The 15,241-nt window shown below is 43.3% G+C and overlaps 1 protein-coding gene and 1 long non-coding RNA gene across 5 annotated transcripts in view; one reads left to right on the top strand and one right to left on the bottom strand.

Annotated features, from left to right (window-relative positions):
- Positions 1-15,241, top strand: part of LOC141572272 (uncharacterized) — a 45,921-nt gene that overhangs the window by 13,107 nt on the left and 17,573 nt on the right. The window contains exon 3 of one of the 2 annotated variants that reach the window (XR_016018372.1): positions 3,716-3,854. The exons of the other annotated variant lie outside the window; for it this stretch is intronic. This is a non-coding gene — a long non-coding RNA (uncharacterized LOC141572272). Of the gene's footprint in view, positions 1-3,715; positions 3,855-15,241 lie in introns of those variants that run through there. 2 annotated transcript variants of the gene reach the window in all.
- FAM111A (FAM111 trypsin like peptidase A) lies at positions 1,225-14,574 on the bottom strand. Of its 3 annotated transcripts, XM_074336426.2 has the most exons (5): positions 14,320-14,443; positions 13,399-13,448; positions 11,122-11,151; positions 6,562-6,671; positions 1,225-4,472 (listed from the first exon to the last, which is right to left on the bottom strand). In XM_074336426.2, the coding sequence occupies exons 4-5, from the start codon at positions 6,640-6,642 to the stop codon at positions 2,733-2,735; spliced, it is 1,821 nt and encodes a 606-aa protein (XP_074192527.2). In that variant the 5' UTR covers positions 6,643-6,671; positions 11,122-11,151; positions 13,399-13,448; positions 14,320-14,443; the 3' UTR covers positions 1,225-2,732. The 3 variants fall into 3 exon arrangements, with proteins under 3 accessions (XP_074192527.2, XP_074192526.2, XP_074192525.2); XM_074336425.2 differs by lacking the exon at positions 13,399-13,448 and having other exon boundaries at positions 14,320-14,574; XM_074336424.2 differs by lacking the exons at positions 11,122-11,151; positions 13,399-13,448 and having other exon boundaries at positions 14,320-14,441.

Raw genomic sequence — 15,241 nt, 5'->3', positions numbered from 1 at the left:
TCCCTTCCCCAATTAAAAAAGAAAGAAAGAAAGAAAGAGAGAGAGAGAGAGAGAGAGAGAGAGAGAGAGAGAGAGAGAGAGAGAGAGAGAGAAAGAAAGAAAGAAAGAAAGAAAAGAAGGAAGGAAGGAAGGAAGGAAGGAAGGAAGGAAGGAAGGAAGGAAGGAAGGAAGGAAAGCAAGCAAGCAAGCAAGCAAGCAAGCAAGCAAGCCTGGAGAAAGTTTGATAAAAAACCAATGGATTTGATGAGAGGTCAGATGTTCCAAAGAGCAATTGTCCCTTCTCCCACCTTTACAATTTCCCATTCTTTTCCCTCCCTTTCTCCCAAGTCCATATACAACTCTAAAAAATATTAGCTGTATTCTTCTTTAGACCTCAAACCAAACCTCCGAATCCAACCCAAAGCAGGATGATTCATAAAATCACTGCTTGGAGAATTTGAAGGACAAGGGGAAAAGGAATTGGGGTACTTCATTAATTATTATTAGATCACTATTATTTCCAACTTACACTTTGAGACACTGTGTAGAAGAATTAGGAGTGGGCCCTGAAGTCAGACTACCTGGGGTTCGTACTCTGGTTTTCAGGAGCTGTGCAAGCTTGGCCAAGTTCCTTAACCTCTCTGTGCCTCAGTTTCCTCATCAGTAAAATGCAGATAATGAAAGTTCTAACCTCATAGGGCTGATGTGAGAATTTAGAGTTAACATATGTAAAGTACTAACGACAGTGCTTAACATGCTATATAATTGAGAATATACAGGTAAGACATCAATGTTCAGGGATTTGGAGTAATTCCCCCTAGGTACACTGGGTATACATTCCAGGGAGGTCAGTTTTCAAAATCTGCAATTCAAAATTCTTTCTGGCGGTCTTCAAAGTGTGTTAACGGGGAGAGAGTGTGACAGAAAACAAGAGTTAGTGTTTTAGCGTGAAAGATGGGAAGGGATAAAATAAGAAAACGCGTGTTTTGGAAAAAGAAACAAAGGTAGCAATGAGAAATAAAAGGTTATGTTTAAAGCTTTTGTAAGGTCACCTGGAATTCCCATGTGGAAAATAAGCAAAGACAGAAAAGAAGTGGGCTTCAAAAGGGAACAGGAAGAAGCTGTGTTTTTTTCCTACCTGTGTCTAATTTTAGCCTGATGTTTTACTTGATGCTTCTCTGTGATGCCATCAGATCTTAAACATGACAGAATATTTCAGCTGAACAAAAACACTTAGTACTAGGATTTGTTTGTAGCATAATTTATTTACAGGACATAGTAAGTGTGCAGAGAACTTGCAGTAATCAGTTAAAGTTGTAACATATACTTTATAATAAGAACCACATTACAATCTAAAAATGATAATTTCTGATGTGTATATGTACATGTATTGTATGTGTGTGTATGCTGGTTACCTATTGTCAATTTAGTGGCACCACCACTTCCTTATAAAGCTGAAAACTATTTGTTCTGGGTTAGCATTTGTCAATGAGAAAAACTTGAAAGGTAGAAATGAAGTGGGAGGCATTATTTCTTGGAAGATCATGGCAGTCGGACAGGACTATGTAATATTTCCACAAGCTCCCACTGGTAGGTTGCATCCCACATAGCAACTTTGCAACCTCTCTGTGAGTTACTACTTTACCGTTACGGTGACAAGAGGTGGGAGCCTCTCAGACTTCCCCTCATCAATCAGCCACTTCTCTCCCCCTCCCAGTGCTTTAGCTAACATTCTGTGGCTACAGTGTAACAGATCTTTACTTGCCTTGCTTCTCCTGTACTCAACTGATTCCTAATTAAATACTTTACTCTTATAATATTTATAGTGGCTTTATTCTCCTGACAGAATCTAGACCGATACCATAACTATGTACACATAAGCTAGATCATACAAGACAGCGCCAGTTTCATGAATAAATCCCATAATCCCCTGAAGAATATCACGCATCCCAATAGTATTAATATGTCTAAAAAAAAAAACCTGGCAACACCAACTGCTGGTGAGAATATTAATCAACATGAACTCTCCTCCATGCTGGTGGGAACACAAAATGGTGCGGCACGTTGGCACGTACTTAAAAAGTTAAATATAATTTTACCCTACAGTCCAGTCGTCACATTTCTTGGTATTTACTCAATTGAGTTGAAAACTTATATTCACACAAAAATTTGTACACAAATACTTATAGCAACTTTATTTATAATCACCAAAAATTGAAAGCAATTATCTTTCAAAAGGTAAATGAAGAAATTGTGGTATACCCATATAATAGAATATTATTCAGCGATAAAAAGAAATGAGCTATCAAATCAAAATGAAAAGACACAGAGGAACTTAAACTGCATATTGCTAAATGAAATAAGTCAATCTGAAAAAGCTACATACTATGTGATTCTACTTGTATTCTGGAAAAAGCAAGACTATAAAGACTGTGTAAAGATCAGTGGTCACCAGGAGTTCAGAGGAGAGGGGAGGGATAAGTAGGTGAAGCATAGGGGAATTTTAGGGCAGTGAAACAATTCTGTATAATATTTTAATGGTGGACACATACTATGCATCCAGGACCCACAGAATTTACAGCATGAAGAGTGAACCTTAATGTAAGCAATGAAAAACAATCACTTAGGAGGTCAAAAGAAAGAATGCAGATTGTAATTAACTATTTTGGAATTTAGAAAACTGTCACCATTGCCTGTGGAATAATAACTCCAGAGGTAATCTCAAAGTTCAGAAATAGACTGAACTCTCACTGTCATAAATCCTCATCACTGACCATTTCTACATCCTGCTGAGTTATGCATACTTCTTCATACCACTTCCTATGATTTTGTTTAATATTACCAATGATGGATTCCATAGTAGGGCCAAACTCAATGATACTGGAATGCCCATTTTGGTACTCATAAGCGAAGCCAGCACTGTGTATGGCCACCAATGAACCTTTTGAATCAAACACCGGGGAGCCAGAAGACCCAAAGTAAAAAGTGGTGTCATAGGTAATCACATCAGGCCTGTGAATTATTTTCTGGAAACTACTTTGAGTGTGCATATGGATATACTGTATATCCCTGAAACCCTCTGCTTTTCTAGCCTGAATATGTTCCTGATATTTCTCTAATCGCTGGCCCTGAGGGATTACAGTACAAGCATCAGTAGACTTTAGCTCTCCAGATGGATGACCAATAATATATATCAACCCGCTATATGGCACAGGACCAATTCCATTATATAGTCCCAAAGGTACTTGCTGTCCATTTTCCTTCAGTTGCAGAACAGCATAATCAAGAATTGCATCATAGATCTCAAACCAAGGTTCAATAAAAAAGCAATTCTCTTCTTTTTCACAACTGTCTTCGTAAGCAAATGTCACTCTTACACATTGACCAATTATGTCCGCCCACTTACTTGGATCTATTCCTTTTCCCACAATATCATTTATCACATGCAGATTAGTGAAAATGAATAACCCTCTAAAAAGAAAGCAGGTGGCAGAACCCGTATTTCCATTGTTGTCCCATGATAGGTACCCAACTGAGTCACTGAGTTTAGAAAGAAGTTTGTGCATTTTAACTGGAGTAGAGTTTTTTGTCAGTTTCCCAAAGTTTGTTTGATGACATTTAAATAACGAAGTTTTCGTCTTTCTTTTATTCTTTTCTTTCTCAAAGTTTTCTCTAATTTTTTTACTCTCTCTTATCAAACTGGGATACTCGTGCACAATTTCTTCATTCAACACAGAGGAGTTTCTTCTCTCCAACTCAGAATCCTGAGCAGTTGCTGCCTGAGAACTCATTCTTCCCTCAACCTCAACCTGAAAGAGCTTGCCCTCTAAGCCATCAACTGGCTGTTTGCTTTCTACAATGGAGTCCAGTTTTTCAATGAGTTTCCACTCCCTATTCTCCAGTAAGGGGATGAATCTGCTGTCCTTGCACAGAGCGTCACGGATGGTTTCTCCTTTGAAAGCATAGACGCAGAATTTGCACCCATCTTTGTGAAGTTCCCCGCATTTGACAATCTTTTTTTTATTCTTCCCTATTGCATGAATAAAAAATTTGACACAGTCAGTGGATGCCTTCTCATGCCGGCCAAATATCTGGTTCTCTTCTTTCTGCTGACGTTTACTTTGGGCAAATGTAATTAACAGGTGGCAGGTTTCAGGAAAACAGCGGAGGGGCATTCCAAGGTTCAGGTACCCTTCAATTCCTTGTGTGCCACGCACCAGCATTTCTTTCCCTTGGTGAGCTTTCCTCTCTTCTTCGACAGCCTCAAGAGTGTTGAGTGCCTCAAATAAGCTACCTTGTTCATTATGTGCGACCCTGTATTTCATTTGTTTGTGTTTCCTGTGGTGTACACCCAAGGTAACATGAATGACCTTATTTTGGGATGTAGCCTGGTCTTTGGGTCCTTGAGCCTGGGTATTAGTTATATCTTTTGGACCTTTTCTAGAGCCTGTCTTCATTTGAGGAGTACTGGAATTATTCTGTTCTTTATTGACCTAAAAAGAAATGTCAAATATTGTAAAACTAAATGCAACCATTGTCTATTGCTTGTCTTTTTAGTATGCAACTCACAAAATTTCTATAGGAAACTCAGAACCAATCTCCAAAGGCCAGTAGTACAATTAAATTAGAGTTTGTGTTGGGAGCCGAAATACAAGCTGACGTTTCTGTCCTCTCAGTCAGATAAGCTTTTAATACTGCTATACTGGTGCATTGTTCTGAGAAATATGAGGAAAGAAATAACTGTTTTCTAGGTGCATCAAAAACAGAGATGCTTAAAATTCTGCCACCTCCCTTATTGTGTCATTTCAAGTTTTGTTTACTATTTTCAGCTGTATAGTTTTTATTTTTTCTGAGCACAGTGATGGAGCACACCAAAAATTGGTTCTTAAAGTACAAAACTCAACAAGAATAAGGTACCATGATTTATTATCAGGCATTAAATGTAAAACCATCATTAATTAAATAATCATTTGGTCATAATAATATAATTATTTCTAATAACAAAATCTCGATTCACCCAGCATCTATCATATAAAGAACTCAAATTATTTCCTTTATCATATCAATTAATCCCCAAATCCTATGAAATGAGGAGCAACAAACATGGCCTCTCTGTCCTTTTGATGGAGAAACTGAGGCACAGAAAGTTTTTCCTATAAATGCCTTTCTTAAGGATATATAATAACCAATTAATGAAGTGAGTATCAGAACTCCAATACTTAGTCCAATGTTTTTTCCATTAGACTACATATTCTTTTTTTGTAAATTTATATCAATGATTCCCATTTTTATAGGGCATCGTCTTAAAGACCAGGGATGGGGGAGGAGCGAGGAATTACATGAGGAGTAAGCAAATAGCAGAAATTCAATAAAAAATTAAGAGCATCTGATTCCTATGTCTAAAAGATACATTTTTGCAAGTTATATTCATCATGGCATGGGGGTCAGCAGATGCCACTTGCTGGCAATGGGAATAACAATGCCAGGATTGTTGTAAAGATTGTGTGACATCGTGTGTGACAATGCCTAGCACAGTGACTGGCACATTAGTAGGTTAACTTTTATTTTCCTTCTTTGTAATGGTACTAATAGTCTGGATCAAGAAAAGGGACTAAGGTAATATAAATTTACTCTGGGCATACATACAAACTCTCAGAGAGCGTCCCTTCAGCCTCATGCTGTCAGAAGCGTCCTTGTTGTTCAGCCCATCGGAACACCATGACAGATTTCCAACTATTCAAAGGGTTCTTGGGCAGACACAGACACTTTCAAAAAGGGGGCCCTGGGGTAGTACATGGTTACTAGCTTGCATTGTCGTGGAGCAGGACAGAGAAAAGCAGAACTAGTTTGGCTTGGCTTTTCTAGATACTCGGATGCTCTAGTTAGAACCAGGATAGAAGAAAAGTCAAAGGGTTTTACGCTGCATTCTCAAATGCTGACCATTTCTTAGCCTTCTTCTTAATAAATTCGAGGAAGATTTTAGACTCAGGAAGGGATATGATAACAGAGCCCAGTTGGTAGAAACAGCCCCTACTTGGTGTAGGTAAACTTAAGTCCAAGTCGTCATGCCACTACGCCATAGGCAAAAACTCACTCCTTTCCTCTCTTTATAAACAAATCGAGGATAATAAAATCCTCCCTGCCTACCTAACAAGGTTATGGTAAGAATAAATCTTTTAAGAATTGTTTTATAAACTGTAAATCACTATGCAAATGTAGGTTATTAATGTTATCAAATAGATCAGCCATTATTTGCATGGTATATATTTTCAAGCTATGAAATAACACTCATTTTGCTTTTATTCCATATTTTACTGCAATACATTACAATTGATTCTGGAAGTGTTCCAATAGCTTTTTGTTAAAGGCTGCTTTGATATGTCTAAGATTTTTTATTAAAGCTTCTCCTCACCCCACCACTGCCCAAAAAGGAAAAAATAAAATGAATGAGAAAGATTTTAACTTATCTAATATTCCCTACATACAATGAGCTAATTTCTTGGCAGGAAGACTGTGAAAGCCAGTGTCAAGGATGGCTAGTCTAATATTGGTGTATTCTGTACATAGTGTTTACAAACATACCTGAGGAAAATAGTGGTCAATTTTCATATTATTCTTTACGTCGGATAAGACCTTCTGTGATCTGCGTTTCTTAGAACTCATGATGGCTTGAAGATGAACAGACAGTTCAGCTGAAACATTAAAAAGGTTCAAGTTAGAGCAGTATCTTCATAGCTATCATTAATTGTACAGAGACCCCCAGATCCCACCTTTCCCTTCAGCTCCAGCCTCGCTGTCCTCAGAGATGCTGATTTAGCAAGTAGACAGCTTATCCACCAGCTACAACCATCCCAACAATAAAAGCTCCCCTTGATAGCGCACCATACTAAATACTTCACAAAAATGACCTCGAACTGCCAATGCCCACAGATACCGTGCAAAATAGGCATGTCTGCATTTTGCATATGGGGAAAGTATATTTAACTTAGGAAGGTAGTTGACCTGCCCAAGGCCAGAGCTATGTGGCAGAGATGGAATTCAAAGGCAGGCATAAATACCCTATAGAAGGGTTGGCAGTTGGAGAATTCAAAAGTGTGTTCTAGTTACATTGATGTTAAAATCTGGCCTCCACTTAAGTTGCAGATAACACAGGGATGTTGTACTAACAGGAAAACGGATGGGAAAAGAAGACAAAATAACCTCAGAATGAGAGTTGCCTGGGAAGGCAGGAATGTTGGTTGCTGCTTCGTTTTTGTTGAAAGAGATAATTTCTCCTCTGTCTTTCCTCTGATTTCTCCCAAGAGACTGAACAATGTAAACAAAAGTGAAATCTCCAGTAGTGATAAACACCATGGAAGGGTAGCAGCTGTCATGTGGCAAGCCCTCAATAAAGATACATTTATAAAGATACATTCAATGAATGAATGGAATATGCATATGTTGTATTATGCCCTATTTTATGTGTTTTTATAAACTACCTCATATAATTATTACAACCCTGTGAGGTGGGCATTATTAGTCCCATTTTAAAGAACTTGAACATTTCACTTAGCATAATACTCTCAAGATCCATCCATTTTGTCACAAATGGCACTATTTCATATTTTCTTATGTCAAAGTAGTATTCCATTGTGTATATATATCACATGTTCTTTATCGAATCATTTATTAAAGGATACTTTGGTTGTTTCCATGTCTTGGCCACCGTAAATAAAGCTGCAATGAACATTGGAGCACATATATCTTTATGGATAAATGTTTTCAGATGTTTTGGGTAGATACCCAGAGGGATTGCTGAAATATAAAACTGAAAGCAACAAAGGAACAAGACAAACAAAGAAACAAAAACTCATAGACAAAGACAATAGTTTAGTGGTTACCAGAGGGTAAGGGGGGAGGAGGGTGGTAGATGAGGGTAAATGGGGTCAAATATATGGTGATGGAAGGAGAACTGACTCTGGGTGGTGAATACATAATGCAATATATAGATGATGTATTACAGAATTGTACACTTGAAACCCACGTAATTTTACTAGCCATTGTCATCCCAAAAAATTTTAATTAAAAAAAAACGAAACTTAAACAACCAGAGAGATTAAGCTATTTACTCAAGGTCATAAAGCCCCAGAGAGTATACTTTTAATGACTTTCAATTATGAACATTTTCAAATAGGAAAAAAAAAGATAATATAATGAGCCTCCATGTACCTATCACATAGGGTTAATGATTGCTCATTTTGGGGGCAAATTTGCATCATTCTTTTACTAGGTTATTTTACAGTTAGAGACATCCTGACATTTTAACCCTAATTATCACTTTCTGTCTCTAAAAATTTAGAACTTTTCTAATTTATTCAGACCAAAATCCAACTGAGATAGAAAAGCTGTCTTTAATTATTATAATTCTTAAATTTCTTTTATTCTAGAAAAATCATTGATTTCTTGAAGAGAACAGAGAAGTCATTTACAGTATGTTTACCTCCTGGCTTGCTTCATCATATTGTTTAATTTATGCTCTAGCTCCTGTAGTTCTTGTCAAGCAGAAGTTATCTAAAGACTATGCTTTAAAGAACTCCTTTAGCTTTTTCTTGACTGGGTAGCTCTTTATCTGTCCTTTGATTCTAAATGATAGCTTTGCTGGGTAATCTTGACTGTAGGTCACTGCTTTTCATCACTTTGAATATTTCCTGCCACTCCCTTCTGGTCTGCAAAGTTTCTGTTGAGATATCAGCTGACAGTCTCATGGGAGCTCCCTTGTAGGTAACTAACTGCGTTTCTCTTGCTGCTTTTAAAATTCTGTCTTTAATCGTTGGCATTTTAATTATGATGTGTCTTGGTGTGGGTCTCTTTGGGTTCACCTTATTTGGGACTCTGCAATTCCAGGACTTGTATATCTATTTCCTTTGCCAGGTTAGAGAAGTTTTCAGTCATTATTTCTTCCAATGGTTTTTCAATTCCTTGCTCCCACTTCTCCTTCTGGTGCTCCTATAATGCAAATGTTGGTATGCTTGATGTTGTCCTAGAGGCCGCTTAAACTCTCAATTTTTTTGGATTATTTTTCTTTTTGCTGTTCTGATTAGGTGTTTTCTGCTACCTTATCTTCTACCTCACTGGTTCGATCCTCTGCTTCATCTAATTTACTGTTGACTCCCTGTAATGTATTCTTCATTTCTGTTACTGTATTCTTTATTTATTACTGGTTCTTCTTTATGTTTTCTATCTCCATTTTCATGTTGCCTATCTCTTTGTTGAAGTTCTCCCTGAGATCATTGAGCATCCTTATAACCAGTGTTTGGAACTCTGCATCTGATAGATTACTTGTCTCCATTTTGTTTAGTTCTCTTTCTGGAGCTTTGTTCTTTTATTTGGAACATGTTTCTTTGTCTCCCCATTTTGGCTGCCTCCCTGTGTTTGTTTCTATGAGGTAGAGATGCTATGTCTCCTGGTCTTAGTAGAGTGGCCTCATGAAGTAGGTGTGCTGTGGGGCTCAGTGGTACAGGCTTCCTGGTCACCTGAGCCATGCACTCCAGCTGTGTCCCTTGTGTGGGTTGTGTGTGCCCTCCTCTTGTAGTTGAGCCTTGATTGCTATTTGCATGTCAATGGAAGGAATTGACCCTTGGGGGTCATTTGTTATGGGGACTGGCCATGACTATAGTGGTAGAATTGTGGTACAGAGGCTGATCCTACAGAGCAGGATCTGCCTCAGCAGGGCTGTGGTGCCTGCCCAATCTGTCCCTTGGGTATGTTGTCCTTGGAGGTGGCTAGGTGATGCTCCAGCTCATTTTGAAGCTGGCCACTGGGGGTTCCAGCCCCAGGCCACCTGGGAGGGGACCTGCTGCAGGGCAAGTTCACCATAGCCCATGCCCCACCTGGGGGCCACCCAGCAGGAGCCACAAAGCAATCCCTAGATGGCCACTGCTCATGCTGTGTTTGGAAGTACCTCGAGAGGCCAACCTGTGAACCAAGGCCGGCTGCCACTAGTGTTGGGCTTAGGGCTGCCACTAGTACCAGAGGTATGGGATATGCTCAAGCCATATGCTGCTTGTCTGGGTTCTGCAAACCTTTGAGAGACCCTAGGAAAGCCTGCAGTATGAGTCAAGGGAGGTGATTTGTATGAAAAAGCCACTGGAAGCGGCTTAGATGTGCCCAAAAGTTGCATGGGGCAGGGTCTCAGAATCATGAAGGCATGGTGAATGACTAGTGTTAGCCATGTTGATGGAGACTTAGATATGGCGGCTGACTGCATCTGCACTCTGGGAGGGGTAAAGGGCTCAACAAAGAAACAATGGTTTCGGCCAGCTCCTCTGTCTGGGAGAAAGCTGCCTCTCCAGTCCTCATTGTGAAGCCAGACAACTCAGTTCCCCCTCCTCCCCCCCATGTGTCCCTGTCACCTCTACAGCGGGAGCTCACAGCTAGTGATTCCATTGGTGAGTAAGTCCAGCGTGATCCCTTTAAGAGGAGGGCTTGGGATTCTAGCCAACCTCCACCTGACTCAGTCACAATCTCCACTGGTTCTCACAACCAGAAATTATGGGGACTTGTCTCCCTCGCTCTGAAACTCTGGGCTGGGGAAGGGCTAGGACTCCTCGCTCCTCTGGGGATTGGGAGACCTCCGCAACTGAGATATCCCTCCCGATTTTTAATGGTCACATGTGGGTATAGGACCAGCCTGTTCTGCATTTCTGCCACTCCTACTAGTCTTGAGGTGGCTTCTTCTCTATGTCCCTAGTTGTATGGTTTCAGTTCAGCAAGATTCTAGGCAATTCTCAATGATGGTTTTTTGTTCTTGTTTTTGTAGTTTAGCTATAATTTTGATGTGGTTGTGAGAGAAGTAAAGCACAGTGTTTACCTATTCCACCATCTTGACCGGAATGTTAGTTTTTTCAATGTTAGTTTTTATAACACCATCAGGGTTCAAAGTTTAGGCTACAATTTATTAGCTGCATGACCTTGGGCATATTAATTAATAATTTGTGTCTCATTTCCACTCTTCTAAGATGGGAGTAGTGGTAGAATCAGCCTCCATTGTTGTGAAAATTAAAAAGTATACTGCATGTAAAGCCTTTAGAACAGTGTCTGGCATATAATAGGTTGCCCAGTAAATATTACTGCTGTTAATATTATCATTATCAATATACTTACCACAGGGAGACTTTTTATACAGCGGAGACCCTGGGGAAACAAAGATAAGATACACGTAATTGAGGAGCTACCCTACGCTGCAAGGTCCTTGAAGGCAGGAACTTACTACCCAACAACTAAGAGAATTTGAGGGTTCAGTATGTCTGCTGATGATGACCCATCTTACGGAATCTGAGAGAGGACCCAGGTGCTTTAGGAGTGATTATTACACATAGGCCAAAAGAGAAACACAAAGTGGGCAAAAATAATGTCAGTTTTGCACTCCACTGGGATGAACTTGAGCAGTCACAGTGGAGAGGGGCAAAGGTTAAGAAAATACGTCAACATCCTGTCCCCAACATGGATTCCTGTCCAGACTGAACCATGTTATATCAAAATGTGAAGTGTCCTTAGCTGTCCTGCTCAAAGCCCTGTTTTACTGTTGGAGAAGTCAATTCTCTGCTGACCTAAAAGACGTGCCCTGTGTTCCCCAGTAAAGAGATAAAGATATACAGCCCTGGTCCATTTCCCAAGGGCTTCCCCTAGGAATTCCTCTCCCCTTCATCTCTCTCCCCCTCCCTCCTCTCTTCTCACTCAACTCTCTGACACTGGGCTCCCTGGCTAGAGCTGAGCACAGCTGCAAAGGGGCAGGGATCGGATCCCTGCTAACCCTAGGCCTGTCCAAGCCCACCACCTCGCCTTCCCCTAGCACACAGCACATGACAAGAAGCAGCCACTGAACTAAAACCTGTGCCCCCTCAGCCCCACAGGTAGGTAGTGCTGCCCCACCCAGGCGCCAGGAGGGGAGGCAGAGGGGGGGACTCCCAGCCTCTTCTGCTCCCAGCCCCACAGACTTGTATGCAGTTGCCCACCCAGCGGAGCATCCTAGCGCTCCAGCACTCACCGACTCCACGGTGCACCTCACCCACCACCAGCACCCCGGGCTCAAATCCAGAGCCCAGCCAAGATTGGTTCTTCTCAAAGGAAGGGAAGGCCTTTGAGTTGTTCACAACTGGCCCAGGAGAATGAGCCCATGTTACCTCAGACCCTCAGGACAGGTGGGAGGTGGGGCTGAGATTTGAAAATCTCTCTGGTCTTTGGGGAACTGCAGCTGTGTGCGCTGTGTGCGTTTGCATTTCTTTCACTTTCCTACCGATCTGGCTCTTCCTGCCTAAGCCTCCTCCACCCACCTCTCTTCACTGCCCTCTTCTTTGTTTCTTTGCTTCTTTGGACACCTGGGGAAGCAGGAGCCATGTGAAGTATTCTGAGGCTCATACAGGGCTGAGAATAGTTTCTTTTTCCAATAGTCAAACTAGAAAACTTCAGAATTCGTGAATATTGGCAGAGTATTCAGAAGAGTGTTGCCTACACAGTGGTACAAAAGAGCTCTCCGCAAAAGACTGCTCTGGTGCCACCTGACAAACTTGAAATTCCAGTCATACAAGGATAACACTGTTTCCAAGGAGAGGAACTGTGGGTGAGAACAAAGTTCCAGCATACGGATAAGAATATAAGCATTTCTGGGCCGGCCTGGTGGCTCAGGCGGTTAGAGCTCCATGCTCCTAACTCCGAAGGCTGCCGGTTTGATTCCCACATGGGTCAGTGGGCTCTCAACCACAAGGATGCCAGTTCAATTCCTCAAGTCCCGCAAGGGAATGTGGGTTCTGCCTCCTGCAACTAAGGTTGAACACGGCACCTTGAGCTGAGCTGCCTACAGGATGGCTCAATTGGTTGGAGCGTGGGCTCTCAACCACAAGGTAGCCAGTTCAATGCCTTGACTCCCGCAAGGGATGGTGGGCAGCACCCCCTGCAGCTAAAATTGAACACGGCACCTTGAGCTGAGCTGCCGCTGAGCTCCCAATGGCTCAGTTGGTTGGAGCACATCCTCTCAACCACAAGGTTGACGGTTCGACTCCCCCAAGGGATGGTGGACTGTGCCCCTTGCAACTAGCAACGGCAACTGGACCTGGAGCTGAGCTGTGCCCTCCACAACTAAGATTGAAAGGACAACAACTTGACTTGGAAAAAAGTCCTGGAAGTACACACTGTTCCCCAATAAAGTCCTGTTCCCCTTCCCCAATAAAAATCTTAAAAAAAAAAAAAAAAAGAATATAAGCATTTCTATCACCCTCAAAATATGAGACTAACCAAACTCGATATCCAATAAAAAATTATCAGGCATAAAAAGAAGCAGGAAAATATGGTCTATAATGAGGAGGGAAATCAATGAATAGGAACGGATCCAGGAGTGACACCTAGGACAGAACTAGTAGAGGGGAACATTAAGGCGGGTATTACCTTGGATTTCGGGCCAAATGGAGTGACAGAGACCAGACAGACTCCTCAGCCTGAACAGAAAAGAAGACAAAATGGACTAATATGTGAAACAGTGGCGGGCAAGGAACTGGGCATCATGCATTAAGGACAGCAACAAATGAAGTACAGCGTGTGGTTACTCGGGGTGTCTGCCTGGAGAGATACCAAGCCAGGGTGCAAGGTGGGCAGCCAGGCAGATCCTGTTGGAATTCCTGCTTTGAGGAGATAGAGCTGAGAGACCGAGGTGGCAAGAGTTCACAGGACACAGAGGGAGACACCTGCACAGAGAGAGCACTGGGGATACCTGCAGAGGGCTGTCTCAGGTGCGCTTCTAAAACTGGCAGAGTAGGCCTGGTGAAAACTACCTAAGGCCAGGAAAGAACTCCAGCCGCAACCTCTCCCCCCCCAAAACAAAAACAAAACAACCATCGGAGGGTAACTTCCCTCAAAACCTCTCCTTACATCTCAGGTGGGCTCCTGTTTCCTCAGGCAGGAGCTTGGCTCAGACCAAACTTTGTGCCTGTAAATTACCCCCTGGCTTGTTAAAAAGGAAGAAACCAGACTCCTTCCCTCAAAAATCCTGGTTCAGTACCACCTGGGTTCAGTTTAGGAATTTGCACTTGAACGCCCAGAATCCTCCCCCCCTCCCCTCCTCGCAAATGAGCACAGCATATTGGTTGCATCAGCTAGCTAGACTGTCTCCAAGTGTCTTTCCAGGAGTAAAACTCCTGATTTTGAAGCTGGGGAGCAGGAAGGGGATTCCCACAATGGGAAGCTGCTATCGCTCCCGCCCCCGCCCCCCCCAACCTCCTGGGGTCTGGGCTGAGGTCCTTCTGCCTGGTGCCCTCTCCAAACACCCCCTAAGAGCTCCAGGTACAACTCAAGTCCAGAAGAACAACTCACAGAGGCGGAGAGCCTGCCTGACGGTGCCGGTGACCGCCGCACTGGGATTCCCAGGAGCTGCGAAGATGGCGCTCGGCGGGCTGTGACCGCCCGGGAACTTCTCCCTCTCAGCTGGTGATTGAAAACCCGCGCTCGTGACGAAGCAGCGTTTCTGGCCAATGGACGGCGAGGTTGCGGCAACCAAGTGGCGGGGAGGGGAAGGACTGGCGGGGAGCCCAACACGCGGGCTGAGGAGTCGAAAGGCCGGGCTCAGGGACGCGCCCGCCCACCGGTCCTAGCGGTCGGGACCATCCCGCTGCGTCCCACTCATCCCCTCACTGGGCACACTCGGTTCACCGCCTGCTTCTGCGTCCAGGACAAACTTTGAGCACTCATTTCCCTCCATCTCTTCCCCGCCCACCCGCGTCCGCTGCCGTCGCGTGATAAGCTGAGCGAGCGGGGCGGGAGACTGAGCAGCAAGCACCCTGCGCCTCCCGGGGCTGTGATTGCGCAGGGGGCTCGCGGAGCGGGAACGGCGCGCCCCGCGTCTGGCGTGGCGGGGCCAATAGCCCTGTCCCCTGGTGCTTGGTGCTTGGCCATCGCAGCCCTTCAGGAGCTGCGCGGTGGGCGGTGGGCGTGGGAAAGACATCCCGGGCCAGAACCTGTGGTCGCTGCGGAGCCACACAGAGACCCCGCCTGTCATCCTGAGGCGTCTGTCCTTGCGGTGAGCTTCACCAGCTTCCAGCTGCAGAAATGGCCCAAAGCAGACAGCAAGCAGCCTGCTCCCGCGGTGGGGTCTAGTGGAACCTGCTGACCCCCATTCGTTCCTTTCCCCCCACCTGCCAATGAGCCAGCTTCCAGGAGAGGCTGATTCACATCAGTCTGTGAAGAGGAAGAGGCCCCCACTGGCACTCCTGGATGCAGATCTTGACCCTCCTGATGG

Source organism: Rhinolophus sinicus, chromosome 14, assembly GCF_057876585.1.
Source record: "Rhinolophus sinicus isolate RSI-liver-muscle chromosome 14, RSI-T2T, whole genome shotgun sequence".
NCBI classification, from domain to species: domain Eukaryota; kingdom Metazoa; phylum Chordata; class Mammalia; order Chiroptera; family Rhinolophidae; genus Rhinolophus; species Rhinolophus sinicus.
This window is presented reverse-complemented; position numbering and strand designations above follow the sequence as displayed.

What these genes read in the sequence shown, in the direction of transcription:
- FAM111A (XM_074336425.2), bottom strand. Translation starts at nt 6,642, where the DNA reads ATGAGTTCTAAGAAACGCAGATCACAGAAGGTCTTATCCGACGTAAAG. An exon ending in TTGACCACTATTTTCCTCAG is followed by an intron (nt 4,473 to 6,561) that starts GTATGTTTGTAA and finishes ATTTCTTTTTAG; the next exon opens with GTCAATAAAGAACAGAATAA.